The sequence below is a fragment of the Crotalus tigris genome, unplaced genomic scaffold (assembly GCF_016545835.1).
Source record: "Crotalus tigris isolate CLP2741 ecotype Arizona unplaced genomic scaffold, ASM1654583v1 scf7180000017833.3397121, whole genome shotgun sequence".
In the NCBI taxonomy this organism is placed as follows: domain Eukaryota; kingdom Metazoa; phylum Chordata; class Lepidosauria; order Squamata; family Viperidae; genus Crotalus; species Crotalus tigris.
The window spans coordinates 209558-236690 of record NW_024096661.1 but is presented as its reverse complement, the minus strand read 5'-3'; the positions used below and the strand labels follow the sequence as shown (position 1 = coordinate 236690).

The following is a 27133-nucleotide window of genomic DNA, read 5'->3' as shown; positions in this document are numbered from 1 at the left end:
ATCAAAGATTCTTTGGCTTTATTATGCAGAGGTTAATCCATCAGATGCTTCTTGAGATTGTGAGGGAAATTTTCACATATTTTCAGGTTTTATTAAAAAAAACTATAATACTTGCTGATACATTCACATTCTCTCTTTCTTCTTCTTTTCTCTCTTTCTCTACAGCCATACACACTTACACAGACATACACAATACTTGCATAAAACAAAACAATCCTTGTATTTCACAGCCTGGAATGCTTTTCTTCCAAAACCAAAGTAAGCACTGCATCCAAGATCCATACTACACTTCTAACGACAGAGAAGAGAGGTTGTATTTGCTTCTTGAAAGATAATTTGCTTGCTTAGGTGCCCATTAAATGCTGCCAAATATCTGTCCCTATTCTCATTGTCCCATTGGATAAAACCTAAACAAAATGCCATCTGGCTTGTCTTTAAGAGCCTTTCTTTGATCTTAAGTAAATGTTGATAAAAGAATCTCAATCTCTCTTTTCTTCCTTTAACACACATATGCATAACTTCCATCAGTGTCAATGTGCCTATGGAGAGAGAAATAGAAACCCTATTATATATAAGTGGCTGGATAGCGTAATGGTTACAATGCCACCGTTTGATGTGGCAGACTGGGGTTCTAATCCCAGCTGGTACCTACCTTACTAATAGGGGTCCTTGGGCAAAGAACCTAATACTATAAATAAAAACATATTTATTACATTTATCAATAAAGTTTTAGCTTATTAGGTATCTTAATTACTTTTACATAAAATCTTTATAAACAATCAATATCCTATTTTTTTGTTTTCCCCAATTTTTAATTTCCCATCAATATTCAGATTCAACTTTTAGTCTTTATATACTTTCAAGTTTTAAATAACCAAAGTTTTCTTTATCTCAGTACATAACAAAATCTGGTGTTCAAAATACACATCTTTTCTATTTAAATATATTCTGTTTTAATTAGTAATATAAAATTCTCACTGATAAATCAAAACCCAATTTTCTTCAGCCTTATTCTAGCTTTCTTCCTTTGCCATTTCACCCTCCATGTTAGTGCTTTTAGGTCATCAAATAGATCTCCCTCTGTTATTATATATATTATTTGAAATAAAAGAGACCATCCAGTCACCATTTTTTTGGAAGGGCTAATAAATTGTCTCTCTATTATTCCAGATCCCCATAATTGTCCTGATATGTTTATCTTCCCTTCAGTCTGTTCTTGCTCCTCAAGTTTCTTCTGGTTTATATGGAAAGTCTTTTCCATTTTCAATGTTGTCAGTCCCTTTTCTGGACTTTCCATTGACTGTATTTGTTGGTCAGTTGAATCCTCTGTCATAGTATTTAATTCTTCCATGTCTTCTGTTATGTTTTGTGTAGTTGATTCTTGAGCTGTAGTCAAAATTTGAGTTCGTATATCTAGGCTGACATCTTGTTCTTTTCTGTAGCATATTATTTCATCACAAGCTGAAAGAATGGTTTCATGTATTGCTTTTAACAGAAGGAGAATCTGTTCCTGATCTTCATCCATATTCTCTTAGTAGTGTGTTAAATTAAGATCTTTAAAGTCAGAGAGTGAAAATAATTTAATAACTGAGTATAGAACACAGCTGAGCTTCTCACAGCTGATAATTGTCAAGGTTTAAAAAAGTCTTATCTGTAGTCTGGGCTTCCAGCCAAGTTTACTTTAGACAATAACAGGTTGTAATATCAAACTTAGCCACAAGATGTCACCAATGCCATTTAAGGTTTTTTTAAGTCCAAAATTTTTATAATCCTTTTCCCAATTTTATTTCTTTTTTGTAAATAAAAACCAAGGTCTTTGATAAGAATAAAAAATATTTTAGTCCCCAAATTCTAGAAGCATATAAATCCAGTTAGATTAAGGTTATTCTTTCAGTGTTTTAACTCCCCTGGATAGTCAGTCGCCACTATTCTTAGAGGGTGCGATAAAAGTTCCCTTCCCTCTCTCCTCACAGAGGGGAAGATACTTTGGGCAGCTTTTGCAGGAGAAAAAAAATACCTGGGATTAAAGAAAGGTTCAGATCTCACCCAGTTTCATCCGTGCTGCTTTGGAGTGACTGGTGGTAAGTTTGACTTTGGCTGTCTGCAGCCTAGTGACGAGCCATATTTCTATGGCCGGTCTTTCATCCACCAGTTTGGAAGGCTGCCCCAGATTGAGCAGAAGGGCTACTGCCCTCCTGCGATCAAGCAGGGATCCCCTCCTTGCTAGTCGCCCCTACAGAGCGACTTTCAACCCTTTCCAGGATTTCCCAGAGGTACAAAATTGAACGCAAAAGACGGAGCTCGCCTTCCAATGTCCATGGCGGCCGCGATGGCAAACCGGAAATCTAGACAACTGTCAAATATGTGCTCAGTTGCCATTGGGTGCCCTTCAAATTAGTGAAACAGAAGTATTAACCACAGGTTCCAGAGCAATCTTCATCATCCAGGTGCCCTCCACATTTGCCATTATTGGCCAGGCTGGATTCTGGAGTTTCCATCTAGCGCACACGGATGGCAGCAAAAGTACCTTAGTAAATGTCTAGAGAAAAGCTGACTGATTGCAGGATAGTAACTTTGGTTATCTTTAAGGATGGTGTGTGTGTATGTCTGTGTGTGTAATCTTTATTCCATGAAGTTATGACAAGTTTAATGTTCTTAAATTCAGATTAAAGAACTGGGTTCTATAAAAGAAAAAACACAGGTGTGACATTGTTAGAGTTTTTCTTAATCTGGTACAGATCAGACACCAAGACTGCATTTTTTTTTTATCTCACAGAAATGGTTTTAGTATACAAAATTAAACTATTCCTTATTTCTAAACTTAATGCTGCTTCTAAGCTTCCTCTATTTTCCTATCTACCTTAATCTACCATCTTCCTCTTACTCCAAACATATAACTATTTCTATATTATTTAATCTATAAATTAAGTTTTATGTTCTTATCTCCCTATCTCTCTATTTGTACACTATAACATAACTACAATACGTCTTAGCTCTGTAAGTCTTTCCTTTATCCCCTCTTCAGCTCCTGTAGCCAGTCTCAGCCATTTGCATGTGAAAAACCTTTTCATTCTTCTATAGGCCTTTTTTTCTCCCACCTCAGCACCTATGACTTGTGGGGCTCTGTGCCTGGCCATTTGGGATTTGCAGACTCTTACTTCACTGTTTGCAGTTTTCCTTGTTTACTGGGGCCTGCAGTTGAGATGCTTGCCTTTGTTGTTGGAGGTTTTTCTTTCCTTCTTTTCTGCTCTTTCTGGCTTCACCCCTTTTTCCTCACGCACGCGTGCACGCACACACACACACACACACACACACACACACACGTGCATGATTCCTGTTCCATTTTATGGGACAAACTCTTCAATTAAGGAGACAATGGGGCTGTTTGAACCTTCCTTCCCAGACAGCACCAAAACTCTGGATCTGTCTGGGTGGTGAGTTCACTCTTCTACAGGCATGTTGGATTAGATGACACCCACCATTACCCCTTTGGTCTGTGTCAGTCAGTGTGTTCAGAATGTGTGCACCGTCTATTTCTATGCAGCTTTTGCCAACCTGGTGCCTGCCAGATGTGATGGATGTCAGTGTAATTCCTAGAATTTCTACCCAGCATATGTAAGCACCAGATGGCAGTTTTGATTTACTTATAGACATAGAATCCATACATTCTATTTTGAACTTCAGTCTGATGCAGCAGAACTTTCTTCCAAATGTCCTAAACTTAACTTTAATACAGTATTGATTAACTTCATTTTTGTCTCATTGTCTATTCTGCTATGATCTATATAGAGTCCAAATTCAATTTAGATCAGTTATGAGGAGCACATTGTTTTTAATTGTGAGAATGTTTTCACATGCAAAAAGATCAAGTGTTGGAAATGAAGCGTTTTTGCTAAAATATCCAATGATAGAAGTGCTCTCAGCTTCATCAAACTAAGTATCTTGCCTTATCCTTCACTATGTTGGAAAGCCATTCAAACTGCCAAGATCTGCTTTGGCTCGGAGAGATTATAAATGGGGCCGAAGTGGAGTAACTCCACAAAAGCTAGCCAAATACTGTAGCAGCCCTGAGTTTTTTTGTCTTGGAAAGAAGAGAAACACCCTTAGGCTACCTTTGAATACCCACTTTTCTAAGAGTAAATCAACTGGGAGGGACTGGTGATACAACTAATGGAGGAAGTTGTAATGTAATAGTAGTAAAGTTGGAAGGGACCTTGGACGTCTTCTAGTCCAACCCCCTGCTCAGGCAAGAAACCCTACACCATTTCGGACAAATGGCTGTCCAGTCTCTTCTTAAAAACTTCCAGTGTTGGAGCATTTACTGCTTCTGGAGGCAGGCTGTTCCACTGATTAATTGTTCTCACTGTCAGGAAGTTTCTCCTTAGTTCTAGGTTGCTTCTCTCCTTGATTAGTTTCCCCCCCCACCCCCCCACCCCGTTGCTTCTTGTCCTGCCTTCAGGTGCTTTGGAAAATAGCTTAATTCCCTCTTCTTTATGGCAGCCCCTGAGATATTGGAATACTGCTATCATGTCCCCCCTTGTCCTTCTCTTTGTTAAACTAGACATACCCAATTCCTATTGGGTATGTCTAGCTTAACCCAATTCCTACTTCCTATTGGACAAGTTTCGGTTTGGTGCATAAACTTCCAAACTAAATCAACCCATCTTTAAAAATGCTAACTGTGCTTTTCCTTAAGTCCAGGCTATCAATTTTAGAGCCCAGGGAGCTAAGCAATGTATCACATACATCTCTTTTCCTGAGCGACTCAACATCTAACATTGATGGGCACATTGCCTTTCCCAAATAAAAGAAGATAAATGAGCTCTCCTTCTAGTTGAGTTTGGCTTCTAGTGACTTCATGAACACTTCCATTTCATTTTCTTGGCAATGGGCAGAGATAATTGCCATTACATTCTTCTGGAGTGTTTGTTGGACCTTCCAAGTCTGGATTTCAATCCTTGTGGTCTCCCGTCCATCCATCCTTGTAGTCTCCCATCCATCCAGTCCTGGTTAATACTGGGCCTAGATGAGATTGGTTATAAGGCAAATCTTACCTGGGCTCAGTATTAGAGTGTGTGTGTGTGGTGTGTGGGTGGGGGGGGGGGGTGTAGGAAAAATATGCTCAGTAAAGTAGGTTGTCCTGAAAGAAGAGCAGAAAACACTGATGGAATGGGGTTGGGGGAAAACCAGAAGGCTGCTGGAGATGAGACGATTATCAAAAAGGAATTCCACCTCCGATAGATGACTGAGTATTAACGCGGCTCTTTTGCGGGAGAGTTATCCTAAGAATCGAGAAGGACCAAAAACGCTCAACACTTATTCATATTAAGAAGGAGGCACTGTAGTGTGAACATACTTTCGATGTCCTGCCGTTCGTATGATAATCGCTGTACCTATGGCGATGAAGGATAAATTGAAAATAAAAAAACAGAATTTTTCGTTGGCGGGATACAGAAACCAAAAACAACGAAGACCGGGGCGGCGGCGAGAGTCCTTCCTCTTCCTTCCCCACTGTTTCTCCCTCCCAGGACGCAGTAAGAACTAGGTCAGTGTTTCCCAAACTTGACAATTTTAAGGCATGTGGACTTCAACTCCCAGAATTCCACAGCCAGCGTTGCTGGCTGTGGAATTCTGGGAGTTGAAGTCCTCATGCCTTAAAATTGTCAAGTTTGGGAAACACTGAACTAGGTTATTCCCCGCCTGAGATCCAGGCGCAATAACAGGGCGATCCCAACCCCCCAATTTCTCCAGCCAGCGACGCTTGCAACGCTTTCCCCTCAAAAGGCACCCCCAGCCTCCCTTTACCCTGCCCGACTTAACCCCCCGGAGGAGACGGGCGTTTTCACCCGCGGCCTCATTATCCATTCCTGTTTGATAATCGTCTCATCTCCAGCAGCCTTCTGGCCTTTCCCCAACCCCATTCCATCAGTGTTTTCTGCTCTTCTTTCAGGACAACCTACTTTACTGAGCATATTTTTCCTACACACACCCACACCCACCCACCCACCCACTACACACACACACACACACACACACAAATACTGAGCCCAGGTAAGATTTGCCTTATGACGCAGCTCTGCGCAGGGTAAAGGAAGAGGGAGCGGGAGGAAAGCCATCCCCGCTCGGATCACCTTTGATGACCACCAGATGTTTTCAGAACAATCTCGGGTTTTGATCCCAGGGAAACGCGTTCCAGCCACGGACCTCCAGCCACCCATCTCCGGGAAAAAAAACAAACAAACATTGGGAGGCATCGGGCACACTCTCCCCCTTACCCACCCACCCCCTCGCCGCATACATACAGGGCAGCGGCCTTCGCAGACGGCCCCCGTTCTTCAGATTCTCCTGGCCCGCCAAGCCGCTTTCCAGCCCCAGCGCTTGTCCCGAGCGCTGGTCGATCTCAATAAAACAGTGTTTCCCAAACTTGACAATTTTAAAGCATGTGGACTTCAACTCCCAGAATTCCACAGCCAGCGTTGCCTTAAAATTGTCAAGTTTGGGAAACACTGCAATAAAAGGAGAATATTTCTAGCTCGGGGTTGAAACGAGGGGGGGGGTCCTTTGCATTTCAAATATATCTATAAACATTGCTGGCTGTGGAATTCTGGGAGTTGAAGTCCTCAAGTTTGGGAAACACTGCAATAAAAGGAGAATATTTCTAGCTCGGGGTTGAAACGAGGGGGGGGGTTCCTTGCTGCTCTCCGAGCTTGCTGGTTTTCACGCAGACGTGCTATTGTTACCCAAACTAGGTAACACCACGGGCGCTGGCGGTGTCGCCCAGTTTGGGGTAACGAAACGCCTGCAAGAAAACCAGCAAGCTCAGAGAGCACCAAGGACCCCGCTCGTCGATCTGCGCGTACGAACTTGGCAGATCGCGCGCGCAAAAAAAAAAAAAAAAAAATCACCCCGCCGTGCTCCGCCAAGGAAAGAAGTCCAGGAGACTCCGCTTGACACCGTCTTCGGGCGATGCGCGGAGTCCGGCCTTTTCCAGCCTCGCCGTCCCAGCTGCTCCCGCACCTCGGGCTTTCTCCCGCCTCGGACCCGCCGCCCGCCTTTCCCAAAATCGCGTCTCGTTTCGCTTCTCAGGCCTAATAGAGCTACGCGCGTTCCGCCGACGGCGCCCGGTTCGCTCTTCCGCCCTTTTGCACGCGACGGCTGACCCCGAGTTAAATTCAAGGATCACAACTAAGTTATTGTTTCCTGAAAAGCCGGTGGCCAGGCTCTCGCTTCGGACGAATTCGGCGACCTTTTTTTTTTTTTTTTGCTTTGCGGCGATTGTTTCACGGCTGCAAGCCTAGCGTTGGACTAAGCGACGCTTACTTCCGAATAAACCAAAATTGTGGACTCCCTTTCTTAAATCAGCTTTTTTTGCACTGAACCTCCCTGCAGAGATCCCTCGAGTTTATTCGAAGGTGACTTTCGCTTGTGGGGAACAGTTTGCTGGATGCAAAGGGCAAGGATATTGACCAAGAGAAAGTATATTCCATTTCTTTGGGGGGTGAGCAGAAAATGTGGGAAAACGCGTTATGACATTCCAGCCCCCAAAGCAGTTAATTGCTTCAGCAGAAATATGGCAAGGATCTTGAACAGAGCTCAGCTATTTATTTCGATGGGAAGATCGTTCCTATACATCTAAGCCGCCAAGTGGGACAAATCCGTAACAATAAACACGCTTCTCCTTTTTCCTTTAAACTTTATCATTTAAAGTTTCCTTTAAACTTTTTAGACTTACAAATGTCATAAATCTGGTCAAATATGGATTCAAAGTGGCTGGGAATCTGGCAATGCGAAAACTAAACTGTCTTAATTTAACTCGGCATAGGACCGATAACTCGGCACGGCCTGATGTAAGCAGTTTGTTACTCACATTGACAGAATCCCCCCCACATCTTTTTAAAATTGGAAACATTGTGATTTAAGCTGCTTTCAGGAGTCCCGTGGCTGGTAATACGAGAAGCTTGGTAAAGCTAGAAGAAACCTGCATACAATATTCCTTGTCTCCGCATTTCTGGCTCTGTGAAAATTGTCTGCAAGTTCCAACGATGTGATCCTTTAGCCGTTTTGAAAACAAAAAAACAAAGCGAACTGAAATTACATTTGAAATACCAGGCGGATATTTCACGCTGCAATCCTAGCATTGAACTTAGCGAGACTTACTTCCGAGTAAATCAGAATTGTAGGTTCTCGTCTCCCTTTATTAAATCAGCTTTTTGCATGGAGCCTCTATGTAGAAATACCTCAAGTAAATTCAAGGTGACTCTTAAGCAAGTGAATGCGCAGCCCCAGGGCTCAGCCCTCTAGTTTTAACTTGGGTTGCTTCAGATTCAGGATGGTTCCCATTTTTGTCTTAACTAGAGCCGAGGCACAGTCCCCAGAGCCTGACCCCATTGCTTTTGCAAATAATTCTTTAGCCAATAGGGGGCACACGATGACCGTCTCCCAGTGGCAAAATCTGGGATTAAAACTTCCCTCCCATTTCCCCCCACAATTTAAAAAAGAAGGGTTTATTTATATTCGCCTGATCTAACTATTGTGCTCTTTTCATTCTCCCATCAATGCATGCCCTCCTAGGACTTCATCAGGCCCAGTTATCTTTCAAAAAAGGTAAAAATTAAAGTTGCAGGTTTCCTTATTACAGATCTTAAGGAAAGCCCTTAAGATCTGTTTATAATAGTGACTTTAGAAACAAAATTTATAACATCAAGTAGAGATATTTTTATAGGGCAACATGCATCCTCCATGTGTAGTTCAATTCTTTCTTTCACTTTTTGTTTTGTTGTTGTTCTTTTTCCCCTTTTGCACAACTGGAGCAGATAGGGCTTCCTAAAGCAGTGGTTCTCAACCTGTGGGTCGGGACCCCATTTGGGGTCGAACGACCATTTCACAGGGGGTCGCCAAACAACAAAGTCTGCCATTTTTTTCCCCCTTTTCCTTAGCTGTGCTACTCCCTTTTATTCTATTGGCTTTTGGAAGCCAATAGAATAGACTCTCTTGAATAGAGTCTAATTCTATTGGCTTTCAAAAGCCAATAGGAATTGTCCAGGCTGTCTCTGCCCTGCTGAACCTGCCAAAAGTCCCATTCTGCAAACGGTGCTGCACCAGTTGAGTAGTCCTCGACTTACGACCGGTTGAGTGGTCCTCGACTTACGACTGGTTGGGGGTCGCGGCATTAAAAAGGTTGAGAACCACTGTCCTAAAGGAATATTACATGTAATATGAGACCCCTACTGGTACCTGAAGACTGAAGTTTGCATTAAACTCAGGCATACCTCCAGTGAATGGAGATATAGTCATCCCTCTGGCTACCGAATGTCTCATTTATTTATTTATTTATGAGACTTATATACCGCTTTTAAGTGTAAGCACTCTCTAAGCGGTGTACACCAGTAAGCAATGTATATGTATATTTACATTGCCCCCAACAATCTGGGTCCTCATTTTACCTACCTCAGAAGGATGGAAGGCTGAGTCAACCTTGAGCCAGTGAGATTTGAACCGCTGACCTGCTGAACAGTCAGCTAAAGTGGCCTGCAGTACTGCACTCTAACTGCTGGGCCACCTCGGCTCAATTTACTTTTCCTCTGAGCAGAGTGCAAGTCAAAGCCTGGTATTTTTGGAGGGAGCAAGAAGGAGATGGAGTGAGAGAAGACTAAAAAATAATAATTACAAACTGATACCTGCTACCTTTATATAAATGATGTAGATTTTCATATCCCGGTTTTTTAAGCCCTAACCCTTAGGGCCTAAGGAGTTCTCTTCCTTAAAGGTTTTACAGTATTCACACAATATGCCTAGGCCCTAGCTGGATAAAATAAAAACCTAAACACAACTTGTACATAGCATAGTACCGTACATTTGGTTAGTGTTAAACTCAGGGGGAGTGTGGCTTAACCTGTTGCATAAAGGCAGTTTGTTAAGTTAGTTTCCAGATCAATGGATTGTGAAAGCTGGAGAGAGAAAATGGATTCAGTCGCCAGGTCAAGTGCTGTTGTTGCGTTTGGTGCAGAAACCTAAGAGAGAAGGAGAAACAGAAAAGTGGTTTCCACAACTTTAGGCTCATATCAGTGAGTCTGTTCTGTTCTTGCTCATTGCCAAACTTTCAAGAGAATCTATTGGGCAACCCTATTGTAAATATGAGATATGAAACCCCATCTCTCTGAACTGCCATTCTAAGAATTTCAATTGGAGAGGTGGATCACTGTTTCTTTGATGCCCTGATTAATTGAGAGACACACAAACAGCCCTTCTTCTTTCAGATGTCTCTGAAATCTGCATCTTTCCCCTTGCTGTTTAAGGCAGGCTTGATGTGTGAATTGGAACAATCCAAGGGTGCCATCACCCCCACCACTGCACTATTGTAAGCCCCATTACTCACCTCCACCACTGCACTATTGTAAGCCCCATTACTGATAGATTGGTTGGCACAGCTGGCTGGCAGTGCATGCTATGAGATTGAACACAGTCAGACTAACCATGGGGAAATATGTCAAGCCTCCCTAAGGCAAGGTACATGGAGTGACCAGCCTCTCCAAGCATCTGACTCAAAGCAAGGGGAGGAGACTATGTTTGCTCCCAGGAAACTCAGAAATGCATTGACTTGAGCCAGGAAGTGCTTATCTTGGATGTCATTCTACTAGCTTTGTGCAACACTTGTTCCCAGTATCAATGGCCACCCCATTGGGCCAGAGGGGATCACTCCAATCCTCACAAGCCAGGAAATTTAATGTAGCACCCTCTAGTGACCACACCCATCATCATTGCCTATCTATCATGCCTGGCAATGGCCCAAGAGCCCTGTTGGCTACCTATATAGGAAGAAATAGCACTAGGATTTTTTTGGGGGGGGGGGAGGGAATGTGCTTCCTTTTTGGAAAAGCTGAGTGAGAGGGGGTCTTCACAGGGGGGTGATCAAAATGTCAAGATGTGCATAAAAAAACAGGCGGAGCTTTGGATGCCCTATCCTGAACATCATTTTGACTTTTTTGACCTTGCCCTGCAGACACCCCTCCTAAACAGAGCCTGATCTGCTAAATGCAGATATGGGCAATCATTTAAAAAGCCAAAGCTCATAGGCTAAAATGGTAAAAGTCACCTCCATAAATTTGCCAGGGAAACTGCCTCAGCCGATCCATGAAGTCACCAGGAGCCCAGCATAATTTGGACTATCTTATTAGTTCAAGGCAGAATCAGCCCACTCTGGAGTTCAAACAAGCTCACTTGGCTTGCAAGGCCTTCCTTTTTACGAGGGCCCAGAATTGAAACTGTCCATTTCAGAGGAGGTTAGGAGAGAGGAGAGAAATTTGTTCATAGAGGAGATTGGCAAATGTTCTTTGCTTCTTGCAGCTCCTTCCCTTGAGAGCCAATACCCCCCCACTCCCCACTCCCCACTTCCCATCCCCAAAGGCTGAATGCCTCCCAATACAGAAATGCTGCCAATTGTGGCCAATTTCCCCCAGCCCAGCCCCCACACTTCCACTGCCAAGGAGATCATAAACATACTGTGGTAGAATATGGCTTGAGGGGGCTGTGCTTTATCTCACGTGGGAAATGCCCAATGATGCCTAGTGGACTTCATTTTATTCATTTTTTTTACATTATTACATTGATATCCTGCCTTTTGTACAGAGCTCAAGGTGGGCAATATAATTCTTGATTGTCCCATTTTTCTTCACAATAGCCCTATGAAGAAGGCTGGGCTGTGACTGACTCACACTCAGTCTGCATCCATAGTTGAGAACAGACTTAAAGTTTGTCTTCAGATTTCTAGCCTGACATTCTAATTGCCAGGAGTCTTCAAACTTGGCCCTTTTATGACTTGTGGACTTCAACTCCCAGAATTCCTCAGCCAGCGTGCTTGGCTGAGCAGTTCTGGGAGTTGAAGTCCACAAGTCATAAAAGGGCCAAGTTTGAAGACCCCTGGTAATTACTATTCCACACTATCTCTAAAGAAGTGGTTCTCAACCTTTTTAATGCCGCGACCTCCAACCGGTCGTAAATCAAGGAGTACTCAACTGGTCGTAAGTCAAGGACTACTCAACTGGTGCAGCACCGTTTGCAGAATGGGACTTTTGACGGGCTAGCAGGGCAGAGACAGCCTGGACAATTCCTATTGGCTTTTGAAAGCCAATAGAATTAGACTCTATTCAAGAGAGTCTATTCTACTGGCTTTCAAAAGCCAATAGAATAAAAGGGAGTAGCACAGCTAAGGAAAAGGGAGAAAAAATGGCGGACTGCGTTGTTTGGCGACCCCCGTGAAATGGTTGTTGGACCCACAGGTTGAGAACCACTGCTCTAAAGAATCATCACAGAAAGGCCAGGCCTTAGTTCCAGTGTTTTTAAACAGCAACTTTCTTTGCTTTGAAGAACCTCTCTCCCATCTCTGAAAGTCTTTTTCTCTCCCTTCATCCCAGAGTTTGGAATTGGCACAAAGTGCTGATCATGAGGTTGTGGGAAAATGTCACTCTTATAGACCCAGACTTTATTTGAACCAGGGATCTTGGGATATATGTAAAAATCAAGAGTTGCGTGTGAGGAAGTGCAAGCCGCCTTTCCCTCAAACTCTTTGGCCAGATCCTGAGAAGTAGACCCTGATCTTTCCGCCTTTCCTTTTGCCTATCTGAAATCTGGTGGGTCAACGCAATTTCGCTCCATTCAATTTTGATGAGAACCAGGAAGTAGGGCCAACTTAGAAGTGAAGTCCCACTGAATCCCACCAAATGTCAGCTCAACATTATCCCCAAATTTGGACAAATTTTATTCAGGCAATTGAGGATTCAGAACAGCCAGGAACTCACATTCCCTTTTGCTAAACTGGGCTGCTTCTGCTTCTAGCCGTGGGCAGCCTGGCCCAGTTACTCGTTGTTCCTTGGGACCAGCGCCTGACTTAGCGCCTTCTCCCTTTCCCACGGCCACCTGTGACCTTCACAGTGCTCTGTCCACAAAGCCTGAGATCCACAGGGTGCTCGTTTTAAACGGAAGCAAGCAAAATATTCACACACCAAGTCTGACGCAGATCGAAATATGGGACCACAAATCTTGGCGCGCGTTTCTTGGGTTTCTGGAGAATTGCGCAATGACTTCAATGGGCGGGAAAACCAGCGCTCTCGCATCTGCCCTTGAAAGCGACACAGCGGCCATTAAATTAAAGGCGCCATGTTAACATTAAGCTGCCGTATGTACTCGCACGTGTGTATGCATACCAACCGGGGACAAAACACTCAAGGAAATGCCTAGATGACACTTCAGGTCCTGGGCTTACAGGTGGGGTTTTTTTTCCGGAAACGAAGCGTGCTCTCTCCACCATCTGGAGTTCTAAAAACGACTTGGTTTGTGGGGAGAGTTTGAATGCAGGAATAAGAGTGAGTCAAGCTCTAGTCCGCCTCACCCTCGCTTAGCCGTAAAGTTCGCCGTGTGACTTTCGGCTTGTCTGCAATACTTCCCCAAGCGAGGAGAAAAAGGCTGGCAGTGTAACCCTGAAGTTATCCCTTTATCCCCCAGCCGTTGAGTGAAGGTGCCTCGGTTTTCTTTGCGATTAAGTAGGGCGACTGTTACCTAAACGGTTGCTGGGCTTCAGACTGAGTTTTTAGAAACGCTTTCAAAGGCATGCAGAGCAATGCACATTCACGCATGGAAAAGCGAAAACTCTTTCGGAATTGCCTTCGCCAACAGACGGCGCGGCGCGGCTTTCCTATGCATTGTCGTGCATGGGACGCAACCGCCACCACCACTGTCGCGAAACGGCGCCGCGAACTATCTAGTCAGGAAAAAAGCCGTTTCTAGATGCTTGGTACATCCTTGCTAATAGCCACGCGGTCCGAGCCCGATGGAAATTGCTATCCAAAAGGTGTGAACTCTTACTTCTTAAAGTTCAAGGGGGGGGGGGAGAGAATTATGTTCCTAATGAAACTAGGTGCCGATTCTCAATGAATGAAGGATCCCCCAAGTAAATGTGTGCAAAGCAACTACGAGACGTTGGACCAACTGAGGCAATAGCTTGCGGAGGAGACGATCTGGGCCGAGGCAAGGGTGGTGGTGATATTCAGGAAGTTCGGTTTTATTTCCCCCGCGTTAGTCAGAAATTGGGTCAAATGTGGATCGAAACTGGCTCAGTAGTAAGCCACCGCTAGAAGCAAGCCTTGTCTTTCCTTTTCCTACCTTCAGCTTACCCTCTTCTGTCTGGAAGATGGAATTATTGCAACGAATCCACGTATTGCCACGGCCGAGTTTCAGGCAAACGACAGGACGCCCAAATAGAATCGAACCTGAGAGCGAAGTTTTCTGGCGCTGGCGAATGCAGAGGACGCGGGGAAATTTGCAGCGCGCAGTGAGCGCGGGTCGGACTTAGCCGTTCCGCAAGCCAGCGCAACTCAGCCGGACCTCCAAGTTTGAGATAGGCTTGGGATTTTTTGGGGGGGAAGGGGGTAAACCGGGATCTAGCAACGAATAAATAGGCTCCACTAGACCGCAGATCTGGAACTGGGCGCACCCCTCTACTTGCCCGCCTTTGGGGGAGCACAGACCCCCCCAGAGAGAAAGACCTCGCTTTTCTTCTTCCTTTTAAAACGTCGATCTCCTGTATTTGTTTGCTCAGTACCTTTTAACTTAAAATTGCTCCCCCTTTTTTTTGGAGTGGCGACAGGAGCAGGAAAACAGGCGGGATGGAGGGACGGGTTTGAGTGGTTGAGAAGGAACCGTTTCCCTAGTTACTTGAAAGCAGACTGAGACATGGATGGGTGAGGAGGGCGAAGGAATCGCCCCGATTGCCTGCTTGCAGCAGGGCGTTCTTCAACTCTCATCCCGAATTTTGCTGGCAATGCTTGGTGTGTGTCACTATGGGGCTTATTCCCAGGCATTCAGCGGCTAAATTTATTTTCCTATGCTAACAAACCGAGGCAACTGGACAGCGATCTATAAAAGAGTTCTTTCCATTTTTTTTGGGCAAAACTCAAATAGATGGTGCTAATGCGGAATATTCTCATAAATCCCTAAAGGCTCTAACAAGCGGTTTACCTGAATCTCACACATCTATCTTTTGAAGTGGTTTCCTTCCTGCCTACTTTCCTCCTTTCCCCCCTCCCTTTGAGTCAAGGGTGGCGTATTCTGTTATTCTAGAAATGCATCAGATGTTGGTTTGAAGGCAAACGTCCCAAGGTAAATCTACTTCATTTAGAATCAAAGGCAGAAACCGATAACACAAAATGGGAAGTAGAAGAAAAGGGATAATTCAGCCTTCGTATAGGACAGATCAATCTTTTACAAAGATTTGTTTTAATCTCTTGTCTTTCATACAGTTAGATGGTAGACAACTGACGAAAGGGGTCCCTAAGGGGAGAAATGGTATTGGGCGGTTTTTCCCAGGCAGACAATCCTTGATGATAGCTGAAATAAATAAAAATAAAAAGAAAGAACATTGGTCTTTATTTGCAGAACAGAGATCAAGAATGAATTTTTTAAAAACATCTCTCCTATTGCCTTACCCATGGGAAATTATTTTAAACCAGTGTGAAACTTTTTAATCCCATCTGCACGAAATCCCATCAATAAATTTACAATGACCCAATCTTAAATCCATCCAACAAATATCCTTCCTTGTTTATCTTCATTATTTTAGCATCCTAAACCCTTGCTTATTTAGAAATGGTTGGAATTCACTTCCATTGCATGTGTAGAAAGTTGTGGCAACAACAATGCTTGAAAATAACTCTTATTTTTCTTTCTTCAGTGAGAAAAAAATCAATGAGCAATATTGACATGTAGTTGCAAAGCACCCTATGAAATCCAGAAATATAGGGATAAAAAATGGGGGAACAGAATTTTGTTGGTGATACCAAGAAAATCTTTGTAACCCTCACACAATTTTGCATTCAGAACTGACTTAATATTTCAGGAAGATTCCTTGTATTGGATTAGGCTTATTTTCAAGAACATGTGCAAAAGGTTTCCAATTTTAGTTTTTTTCCCTATTTTTCTTTAATAGCCCTACCTTTTCTTATCTAGGGCATTTCCAAACTGAAGAAACATATTTACTTGAGAAATTTATTTATTTATTGAGCATAACATGTTCTACTGCCTTTTCATAGAAGCTCCAAGATTAAAGAACAGAACCAAAAGGAACACTGAAAGATACTTAATGGTGAAGTTGCAAAGATGAAGATAAGTGGAACTGGATACTCCAAAGTAATCTTTCCCAACTTGGTACTTCAAATATGCTACACTACTAACTTCTTACCATCCCCAGCCTTCCTAATAGCCTTCATTAAATTGAAGCTATCTTCTTAGACTACAGAGTCCATTATCCTCAGTGACATAGTGGTTGGGGGGTGATAGGAGTCATAGTTGTAATACATTTGTAATATTTTGGATGCCAGATTGGGAAAGCTTAAAGGTAAATGGGATTAAACCCTATCTCTTTCTTTCCGCACTATCTTATGCTTTGGTCCCCAAATAATATAGAACTGGGGGAGGACAATTTAAATAAGGGAAAGTAAATCAATTGCACATATGCAATGATTTCAAGCATGATCATTCTTCTGGCCATTAAATTATTTTTTTAAAAAACTGCGCTCGCTTTCTCAGAACCAAACCTATAGTAAGCAGATGGCTTGTGAGAATAACTAAACTCAGCTGAGAATTCATTAGAAGAACAATCTTTCTTGTCAGCCACCTCTCACCCAAGAAGGTAGAATGTGGACAACTCATTGAAGTTACTGAGGGGATATTTGTAGCTCAGGGCTGAAATGAGGGATCCTAGGTACTCTCTGAGTTTGGTTGTTTTCTTGCAGATGTTTCATTACCTAATTTGGATAATGAAACCTCTGCAAGAAAACAACCAAGCTCAGAAGGGCACCAAGGACCTCTCACTTGAAGTTATCCTCTCCGAAAGAGAAAAAGTCCCATTCTTTTTTAAGGGGGTTGCAGGGATCCAACAGCTCACCTGAGGATAGGTCACCTCATTCCTTAAATTCAGTACCTGGCTCCTTAGCATCTGTGAAGGGGTCAGAGTAGGATGGCTGGACCCTTCAGAAGATTGTCTATAAGGCTAAGCGAATGTGTGAGATAGGAAGGGCAGAATAACTGGAATGCGTCCTAATGCCTCCTTTCTTTTCTGTAAAGTTTTCTAGCTTTTTGTGGTGGGATTCTGAATAGCTTTGAAACTTTTTCTGGTGTGTGTGTGTGTGTGTGTGTGTGTGTGTGTGTGTGAGAGAGAGAGAGAGAGAGAGAGAGAGAGAGAGAGAGAGAGAGAGAGAGAGAGAGAGAGAGAGAGAGAGAGAGAGAGAGAGATCTGGATTGGGGCTGGCTGGTCTGATTTTGGACACATATCCTGCCTTGTCCTTATTGCCAAAATAGGAAGGTGGGTTAAGAGAGCCTGTCCACGAGGAAAAGGAACACCAAAGCAATGGGTTTCAAAACATTTGAACTTCTAGCTTTTCCCCCCAGTGTATTCCTTTTCCTAGTGCATTTCTTATTTCCATCACTCACCCCTGTTGCTACTGAAGCTGCAAATGAGTTGTGCTGGTGTTCAATGCTGTCTCTGAACTTTTAACGTACTTCTTTGCAGGGTATTAGAAAACGCACTTTTTTTTTTTGCCAGGACCCCAAATCAAAAGCCAAAAAGCAAAACAGGCATATAAAACTTATGAACGTTTCCTGGTTACTGATTTTAAAATTCACATTGCAAAGGGATTCCTCACTCAAAGAGAGTAAAATAAATCAATCAGTAATTTACAAAAGGGACTAGCACCAAAACTATATTGCAATATACAAATGAAGAGTTACATTACAGAATAAAATGAATTTTAAGAGACCACTATTATATTCACATTTACAATATCTTGTGGTATCATAAACTGCTAATTTTAACTGCTGTTAAATCTTCTGGTTTTTTTTTTTTTCTGTAGTAGATTAAGACAAGCGACTCTTCTGGAAATGTTCGCATTTATAGAATTCGAATTATGGCACTTAGTTCAAAGTTCAACCAAATTGAGTATATTCAGGTTGGTTGTTTGGAATCAGCAACTAGATTGCTTACTCTGGGGTAGCCTATTTCAAAGGGCTTTTTTTGGAATGACACCTCAGTATTTCAACTCCCTCAAAAAGAATATATTTTATTGAAAACCAAAAAGAACAGATCAGGGTGGAGTGAAATTATAAAATTAATGTTGAGATGAAGTTTTGATGTTCATGCTTTATATCAGTGAAAATCTTTTGTTAATGATAAATAAACTGAGCAAAATATGGAGCCCCCTCAGAGCAAAGCAAAGTTGCCAAGCTCGTCTAGTATTAGCAAGGGATGGTTTTCGTTTCTTTGCTTGTTGTTTTGGAAATGATGAATTTCTTTCAAGGGATGCATCATTCATTAGGCAAATTAACTTGGCAACAGTTCCACAAGGCGTCCATGTTTATTTTTAGAACATTTGCTGACATAATGAATTCAATTTCAAGTGAATACCCAAAACTCCATTATTTTGTTTCAGCAAAAGTATTTACAATCTGGCACATTTGGCGGTTTTTTGTTTTTTGTTTTTTTGCTTGATATGTATCTCAACCATCTGGGAAATCATCATTGAATACTTTGCTATCAAAAGACCCAAGAAGTGAAGGGAGATATTGATCATTCAATTAAATACACCAGCAATCAGTGCTCCCTCCCAGCTGCAAAAGTAGTTGCACGAAGTATGTTTTCTGAGCAGCATCTGGATTGCCTTGGGCCTCCGGTTGCTTCTACAGCGTGTATCTGGATTATCTGGAGTCAAACAAGGCAAGAAAATACATGGGAGGACCAGAAACAGGGACACTATGGATGTGATGTGAGCAAAAAATACATGCAAGCATTGTGTGTACCCAATGAAAACTACATTTTGTGTAGAGAAGCCTCTCCATAACGCTGATCTTTGCTAGCTAAACTGATCTTCCATGTACAGGAGCAGCTCTGGATAGCAGCTGCAGAGCAAAGCTGCTGGCCTCTTGAGTTGCAGATGAGATTCCTGCATTACCAGCTAAAAGCTTCTGCAAGCAGGTGGTTCAGCCCAATTCTGGCCCCAGTCAAGTCCCAGCCTTGGGTTACAATATTGGAGAAAGCCACTTTTTATAGGCAAAGCTCATGCTTCCATGCCTTGGAAGGGCTCTTTGGGGAAGGCTACCTTACCAACATGGGACAGGGATGGGAGCTGCAGAAGTTCCCTGGAAGGCTCAGCGAACAGTCCCTTACCTTTCCTAGTATGGATCTTGGCAGAGGCAGAGGCTTTTTTTCTGTGATGGGTGGAGGTAGTGGGGGAAAGCATGGATGTGTCCCAGTGTATAGATACTGGACAGTTGCATAGGAAGAACTTTTTGGGTATTGCAGGTCTGCAAGATTGTGGATTTTTTAAGGGGGGGGGATATTCCCAACATCAAAGTTCCCCAGCTTGAATTGCCATATTTGGGGGGCAGGTCAATAAAAAGGGACCCTGATATATCTCTTTCTCATACACAAACAGAGAGGCCTCTTATGTTTTCTCCTCTGCAGAAAGATGGCTTTTGAGCAGCAGCTGCTCACAGTACTGTACCTGAAGCTGACTGTCAGCTGCAAGGTTGTGGGAAGAAGCTAGTCAGCTCAGATAGCATGTCAGAAGTTTCATGTACAGGAATGCAGGCAGGTTAGAGGGAGCATAGTTACCCCTTATGGTTTTAAGAGGAATATGGACTTGGAAGGCCATGGGCGGCATCCCATCCCTATTGCTTTGGGATATCTTGATCTTCGTTAGAGACCTGAAATGAAAGGAATACCTATAGAAATAATGGGAATCCCATTCTATTAGTTTGCCAAGCAAGCATCATGTTATTTTGTTGTAAGAGGAACAACAAAGAATTGGGTGGCATCTTATTCTAAAAGTTTGTTATGGCATATACTTATCATCACCACTGTTAGTAGTTATGAATTCCGGCAAGAATCTTTGAAGCTCAGGCCAGTTTGGGATGGATGTTGCATATATAGAGACAGACCATGATATCCTCTATCAATCTGGCATAAAGGTCACTGATAAATTGGCTTTGGAAACGAGTAAATAATTGTTTGTAGGAGAGATGTTTACTAGAAGAACTCAGTTATGTGCTCATTATGGGAAAAGGTTATTAACAGCAACCTCTATTTCTTGAGCAGGCAGGCAAAACTAAAACTTACTGGTCTCAACTATTTATCAATGACATACAGAATTGAAATGTTTGCTTTAGTTTACTTTATAGGTAAAGTAAAAAAAAAGTTTACTTTAAAACTATTGGTATTTCTGTTTGCATTATTCCCATTTTAGGGATGGACAACTGAGAATCTGACGGAAAGATAGGACGTCGCCCAGTCCCTGAAAGAGAAAGAACTTGTTTTCAGTTCTCCTGTCTGCTTGCCGTTTAGGTCAGGAGAAAGATGAAAGGTTCTAACAGCCTGAAAGTGAAAGTCTTGCTTTGAGGGTCCAATCAAAGAAGCGCAAGAAGTACACACTCTAGCTTCTCTAATCAGGCATTTTTAGTACCCTCTAAGGAAGAAGCAACGGGAGGGGGGGGGAGGCTATTTCTAATTTCTGATTGGCCAAAGTCCCCCCTTGATTGACAGCCCTCCTCCTCGCTGGGCTCCGCCCCGCCCCAGCCACTCTACTGACGCTAATGAGCAAATTCTTCCCACCGGTCTCCTGCTTGGAAGTGCTGACAGATCAAGGCAACAAATTTCAATTCCAAGCCCTAATTTGTGTCCGCAGAGCGTTTGTTACCCATGTCAGAGCTGTTTGGCCCCTCAGACGAGGCAGAGCTTGCGGGAGAAGGAGGAGGGGAGGACGGGAAGCCCCGCTTTGGCATACAGGGATCGTCTGGGCTTGCAAAGGGAAGAGGAGGGGGGAACGCTCGGCGACCCACTTCAGCCTGCTAGAAGGTGGATGCAAAAGGAGCGGCGAAGCAAAGCCAAGGCGAGCGGCGCGGCCTGGAAAAGCAAAGCAGCCGGCGGGGGCGAGAGAGAAGACGGGAGGGTTCCAGTTCGCCGGTCCGACATGGCAGAGAAGCGGAGAGCCTCGCCTTCCACCGTGCTGAGCCTCAAGGCTCACGCGTTCTCGGTGGAGGCGTTGATCGGAGCCGAGAAACAGCAGCAGCAGCAGCAGCGGCAATCGCAGCAACAGCCGCCGCCGCAGAAGCGACGAAAGCTGGCTGGAGCCAACGGGGAAGAGACGCCGTCCGATGGTAGCGGCGGCGGCGGCGGCCACGGGAGCAGCTGCGACGCGGACTCCAGAGAAGGCGCCGGGCAAAGCGCCGCTTCGCCCTCCGGCGCTGAGACCTGCTCGGCCGCGCCTGAAGCAGCGAAGAACTGTGGCGGCCGGGAGGTAGCTCCCGGTAAGTTCTTGCGTCTTCTTGCTTACACAACTCGCTCTCCACTTAAGAAGGACCTCCTCCCCCCCCCCCTCCCAAATTTTCCTTGCCTGGTCATAACTAAAAAATGGGGACGTTTTCCCTTCAAAAGAACGCGACTTCCAATGGTCCCAATCCCCAGACTGATGCCTCTTCTCGGACGGAGAGAAGGCTGTCATAACTTGGCTCAGCGGCCTATCCTTTCCCTTCAACTTACCCTGTATAAATCAGACCGAGCTGTCCTGCGGTTTTCAGAAGCATCAACAGAGTCCAGTCCAAGTAGCAGAAAATGCAGGACTTTAAAAACAAAAACTGGGCGAAGTTCTACTGCTAATGCCCTGTTCAGTCTTTACTAATAATAGTAAAGCATTAATACCACAGTAAAATGATAAGAAGTGAAGTGTAATTTTTATTCTATTTTGTTCTGTTTTTCTGGAAGGAATTGGTTTCTGTGCGATTAGCCCACAGTAGGTATATAGTACTAGTATGCTTCAGCTCCAGTACTTTGCAACTTTCTTTCTCCAGTCCAAGGAGTTCAGGGGGACTCAGTCCCCAGGAGCTTTGCACTCTAGAAGGAAAAAAGCATAAATCCAATTGGAAATAAATGGAACTAAAAATCACACAAGAGTTGCCTTCACCCTAAAAATGAACCTGGTTACTGAATAAACCCTTTTGCTTGAATTTGTACAATGCAGACGTAACCAAATTTGATGTTTTGGCCCAGAATGCTAAGCTACAGAAGGTTTAATATTGTACTGTCTAAGCTTAGAATCTACCAATTCTTACATAGTTAAGCATTTTGCGTAATGGAGGAAAGAATTATATTATCATCACTGATGGGGTAGGGATTTTAGGCTGCAGTCCTCAAAACATGTATCTGGTGGTGAATACCATTGAACTAAATGGGAATAAGCTCCATTGAACACCCCATAGACATGTCTAGGAAGGTCATTCACTTATGGGTTTCTCAAATGAGTTGCATATAATATTCTCAAACCTGATTTAGTTCGACTTAAAACAAGATCTTTACATTTTGTGGATAGACATTCTTCTAATAATTTAGTTTACTCTAAATCACTACTAGGAAAAATGATTTATATTAACTTAAACATGGATAGGATCCACTTTAACCAGATAATCCTTACTACTTTTCAGCTTCTCACTTTAAATTGGACTGAAGTGTTATTTATGACAACTATTTTCTCTTGATAGTTAACTACAGTAGTTCAAAAATGTAGATGTTAATATTTTTAACTCCCCCAACAGCTACCTTGAATTTATTATGGTCCTGTTCAGTGTATGCAAATCAATTAAAATATACTGAATATATAGTAATATTTTTACCAGGGGTGGGATTCAAATATGTGAACTGGTTCTCTGTATGCATGCTGCTTCCAGAAGTCCAGTCTGGGCTTGGGCAACAAAATATTAGATACCAATTCTGGCTGAATCTCACTAGTTTTTACCCTCCCCCCTTAAATTGATAAAATATTACATACTTTCGAGATATAGGTGACCACAGGTTTTCTTACAAGCATTAATTTGGTATTTAAGTTAATTGAAATTTACAGATTTATCTTCAAATGTACTTTGGATTGGATTGCTAAATTCTTTGTTTGAACTGTTTAGGCAAATAGTCGATGTAATCTACCCATGCAAAATAACAAAGTTGATTGTGGCGTTTTTGCTTATTTGTTTGGTGATGACGTTTTTGTGGGCGCATCCGATAAAGAGGCCTAAAATCCATGAAACTGTATTTTACAATACATCCGAAAATGAAATAATACTAAGGGCTCTTTGTTGTCTCAATTTACTTCCAAATCAATACACCCAGGTACAGTCAGTGCAGAAAGAAAGCGGTTCTGGATTTCAGTTAATACTTCCTTTCTGCCGCTTTTTAAATAGGATTTAGGCCTACGCGGTGAAGTCTCCAAAATCAGCTTCCAATCCATTCCCCAAAAGAGCCCGCAATTAAAAGACATGTAAAGTATTCAGCACGGCGAACTGTCTTTCCTGAAATTGAGGCTGACTTTAATTCCAATGGCCCTGGAAAAGGGACGGCTGTCGATAATAACCGTTAAAAAGTGAATGTGAAACCAACTAGACTGCTTCTGATGAAGGCGATTTATTATTTCCAGGAAGCAGCCCTAATTGGCGTTAGCCTCCAATGCCTTTTGCTGCAAGGGACCACGAGACCGATCGCACGGAGGCGCCGGCTCTTTAAACGTATCTCGTCGCCCCGGGTGGGCCTCGCGCTATTTTTGCATAGGGACCGCTCGAGGTGGGGGAGGGGAATGAATTTCCGCCTTTTCCCAGCGAGTTTTTTCTTCTGAGCCTTTCACTTTGCTTCGTCGCCCCCTAATTGATGCCCGTTCACGGACACCCGCGTGGAATTTAGGCTCGAGGAGCGGTGTTGTCCTACCAAAAAGCACGCGCCCCTTTTCTAAGGGAGGCACGTGCGCATGAAGCGCGGGAGAGTCGGTGAAGAACAAGCGAGTCACGCTTCAGGCGCCTTTTCCGTAGGGGGAAAAAAAACCGCTACTTTCGTGGTTAGGGTTTCTGTGGGATTTTTTAAAATTCTCTCTTCCCACCCGGGTGCGTAGAGGTAGCTCTCCTAGTCGCCTCTCCTTTCGGGTTAGGTTTAGCGCTTTTAGGCCGTTTATTTGCCCTACCGCCCATTCATATCTTTCCCCCCCCTCTGTTTTGATTCCTACAGGTGGGTGTGAAGAGAGTTTCTTAAACGGCGCGTCGCCTCCTCTGACTCCTGCAGGCTCCGCCAAGGCTGCTTCGCCTTTACTTTCCCCACAAGTGCCTCGGGTGGATCTGCAGGGCGCGGAGCTCTGGAAACGTTTCCACGAGATCGGCACCGAGATGATTATTACCAAGGCGGGAAGGTAAAAGGCAGGGCGAGTTGTCCGACTCAGTGATTCAAAAACGGCAGTGCCGCTAAGTCTGAGAATCTGCGCAGCTCTGAAACGCACTATGGGATTTCCGTTTGGGTAGAAGGTTTTACGACCGAATTATATTACTTTAGAATATGGTGGTTACATGTTGCTCTTCAAAATTCGGTCACAGAAACGACCCCGTTCCACCCGAACATATTTTGCTGGTGGGCGTGTTTCCAAATAAATGGATAATTAATCACGAAGTAGTTTTAAATAACGTTATGAAAAACATATCCATCCCCTCCGTCTTGATTTGGAAGTAAATCTTAAAAGTCAGACTATGTTTTGGAATGACATACCAAATCGAAATGCAAACTACGGCCATGTGCATACATACAGAATTACAGGAATTGGTTGTAAATTATTTGAATTAATTACCACGTTCTGATATTGTCATACTTAGAGAGATATTTTAAAATAAGGGACACAATTTTAGTAACGGCCCTAAAAACGATGTTTTTTCCCCCAGTTAATCACTGATATTCAATATATTCCTTGGAAAGGCTATTGGTTTGAAATTAAAGTGTTTATTAATAATGATCAGTTTATTTAAAATATATGTTATATACGGTTTGAAATGTTATTCTCTGTGGTATCTATTTTTTGTTAACAGTGAAAATATTTCATTTACCATTTCTAGCATCCTGAAGTATGAGTCAAATAGATGTTTCTGATAGAAAATCAAAAGATTAGATCAGAAGCAAAATATTCAGGATAGACCATTGGTTGCCTTTGGTTTTCTGTTTCAGATAATTTGTATTGTCTCAAACATTATTTATATTCAAACTTTCACCATTATACTAATTAGATACAAATATTTACATTTTACTGTGAAAGTTAGAAATTTAAATTATCTCTAACATAATAATATTTAAGAATGGTGGGTATGAATTCAAATTGCTGATATGTAAAAATAATTCAGCAAATTATGAAGCTGGAGAGGCCATTAGAATTATAAATGATGCAGAACGTGAGAAATGGTAGGTTTCCTGTTCATTATTTTAACAAAAGCACATTATCCTAAAGATAGCTTATTCTTATTCTGTAAAGAATGTATACATGATAAAAATCTGCATTATAGAAATATATTTGAATGTATTAACAATGACAAAAACACATTTTATTGAAACCGTATATTACCTTCTTTATTTTTAGTGATTGAAATGATTGAAATGCAACATTTGGCTTAACATTGGCTCCTATCAATTTTTCTTTTTTATTTTACAGATTAAAAAAATGTTAACAATTAGGTGGCCATAGTTTTGCTTCTTGCTTATTTTAAACATGTTAGTTTATTATTTCTAGAGTGTAATTTAGATTTCATACTTTTAGAAAAGACTGAGAATTTTAGGAAAATAGAACTGAATCTATGGTCCTTATATGAAAGTAAAAATATACTATATCTTTGTTATGAAATTCCTTTAAAACGAAGACAGTTTTTACTCAACAGCTAATTTGAGAAATACAATACAGTACTTCATAGATTTCCATGTAGTGATTGCTGTGTGGATTTTTTATTAATGAAGTAATTTTTGAGATAATTTTTGAAATATTTTTTTCTCTCTGAGGGAGATGGGCAATTTAGAAATATGAAATATAAATACATTTTAGAATACTTGTTAAATACTTAAGTCTTTTTACTTAAAAAATGGGGGAAATAATTCATAATTATCTTTATACAAAAGTCCCATTTGTATTATTGGAATTTGTTTCTAAATATACATTTAGAATGGTACCTTTTGGACATATATGTATTTGTCTATATACTATATGAATATCATTTAGATGATTTGGAGTTTATGTATATACACACTTCTGCATATATACCTCCCCCTACTACCTTAAAATATACTATATTTTAAGTAGTATAACCCTGTCCTGGGAAATTCACCTCTAAAACCATGCTTATTGTTTTTGTAACATATATTCACTGCTGAAAAGGTGACAGATGCTATAATCTCTCACTATGCTAATTATTAGAAGCAGCTGATAAAGTCATAAATCTTCTTTTCCCATGACAAAACTGATAGTTTTGATCATCTGTTTAGATATGAATTTGGGTGTGTGTACATGTATGCATGTAATCCTAGAGGGAAAATGTTTATGTTCGGGGAACTGCAACATGAAAATGAGCTGTACCTATTTACATTTGAGAAAACATTTTTGAGGATCAGAATGACAAACTGAAAATCGTATTTATGAGTAGCTGCAGCTGCTACTTCAGCCTGTGATGTGAGTTTTAAACAGAGCAACAAATTAAAAACAAAAAATAGCTTTCTAATTCACATCTATACTGAGTTTGTTGTTTGAAGGAATTTCACTAACAAAAAATATATGTAAAAGTTACTGAGACATACGAATTAGGGCAGGGGTGTCAAACTGCCGGCCCAGGGGCCAGATGCATCATGCTGAAACCGTACCCACCTCAGGTCCAGCAATGGGGAAAAAGTCGCGATATGTTGCAACACGAGTTTGACACCCCTGTGTTAGGGTTTTGTGAGTGAATTAGCTCTAATGATTTAAAAAGGAAAAAAAGCTTGCAGATAACTTTAAATGAGAAAGAGTTGAGGGTTATACTTCAGTCTTGTTCCTGATTTTGTGTCCCAAATCTGTTTTTTATTAAATACTCTTTCTATATTCAGACGAATGTTTCCTGCAATGAGAGTGAAAATTTCAGGCCTAGATCCTCATCAGCAGTATTACATTGCTATGGATATTGTCCCTGTAGACAACAAAAGATACAGGTAAAGTAGCATTAATATTTAATACATGGGATGAGGGAACTGCAAAATATATTGTTTATTTGGAAAATAACAAAATTGTGCTTA

At 42.2% G+C, this 27133-nt stretch overlaps 1 protein-coding gene across 1 annotated transcript in view; it reads left to right on the top strand.

Moving 5' to 3' along the window:
- The first annotated feature begins 20544 nt into the window (after positions 1-20544).
- Positions 20545-27133, top strand: part of TBX18 (T-box transcription factor 18) — a 28641-nt gene continuing 22052 nt past the window's right edge. The window contains exons 1-3 of the mRNA XM_039343059.1: positions 20545-21345; positions 24077-24254; positions 26948-27049. Coding sequence (XP_039198993.1) covers positions 20898-21345; positions 24077-24254; positions 26948-27049 — 728 coding nt within the window. The 5' untranslated portion in view covers positions 20545-20897. The remainder of the gene's footprint in view (positions 21346-24076; positions 24255-26947; positions 27050-27133) is intronic.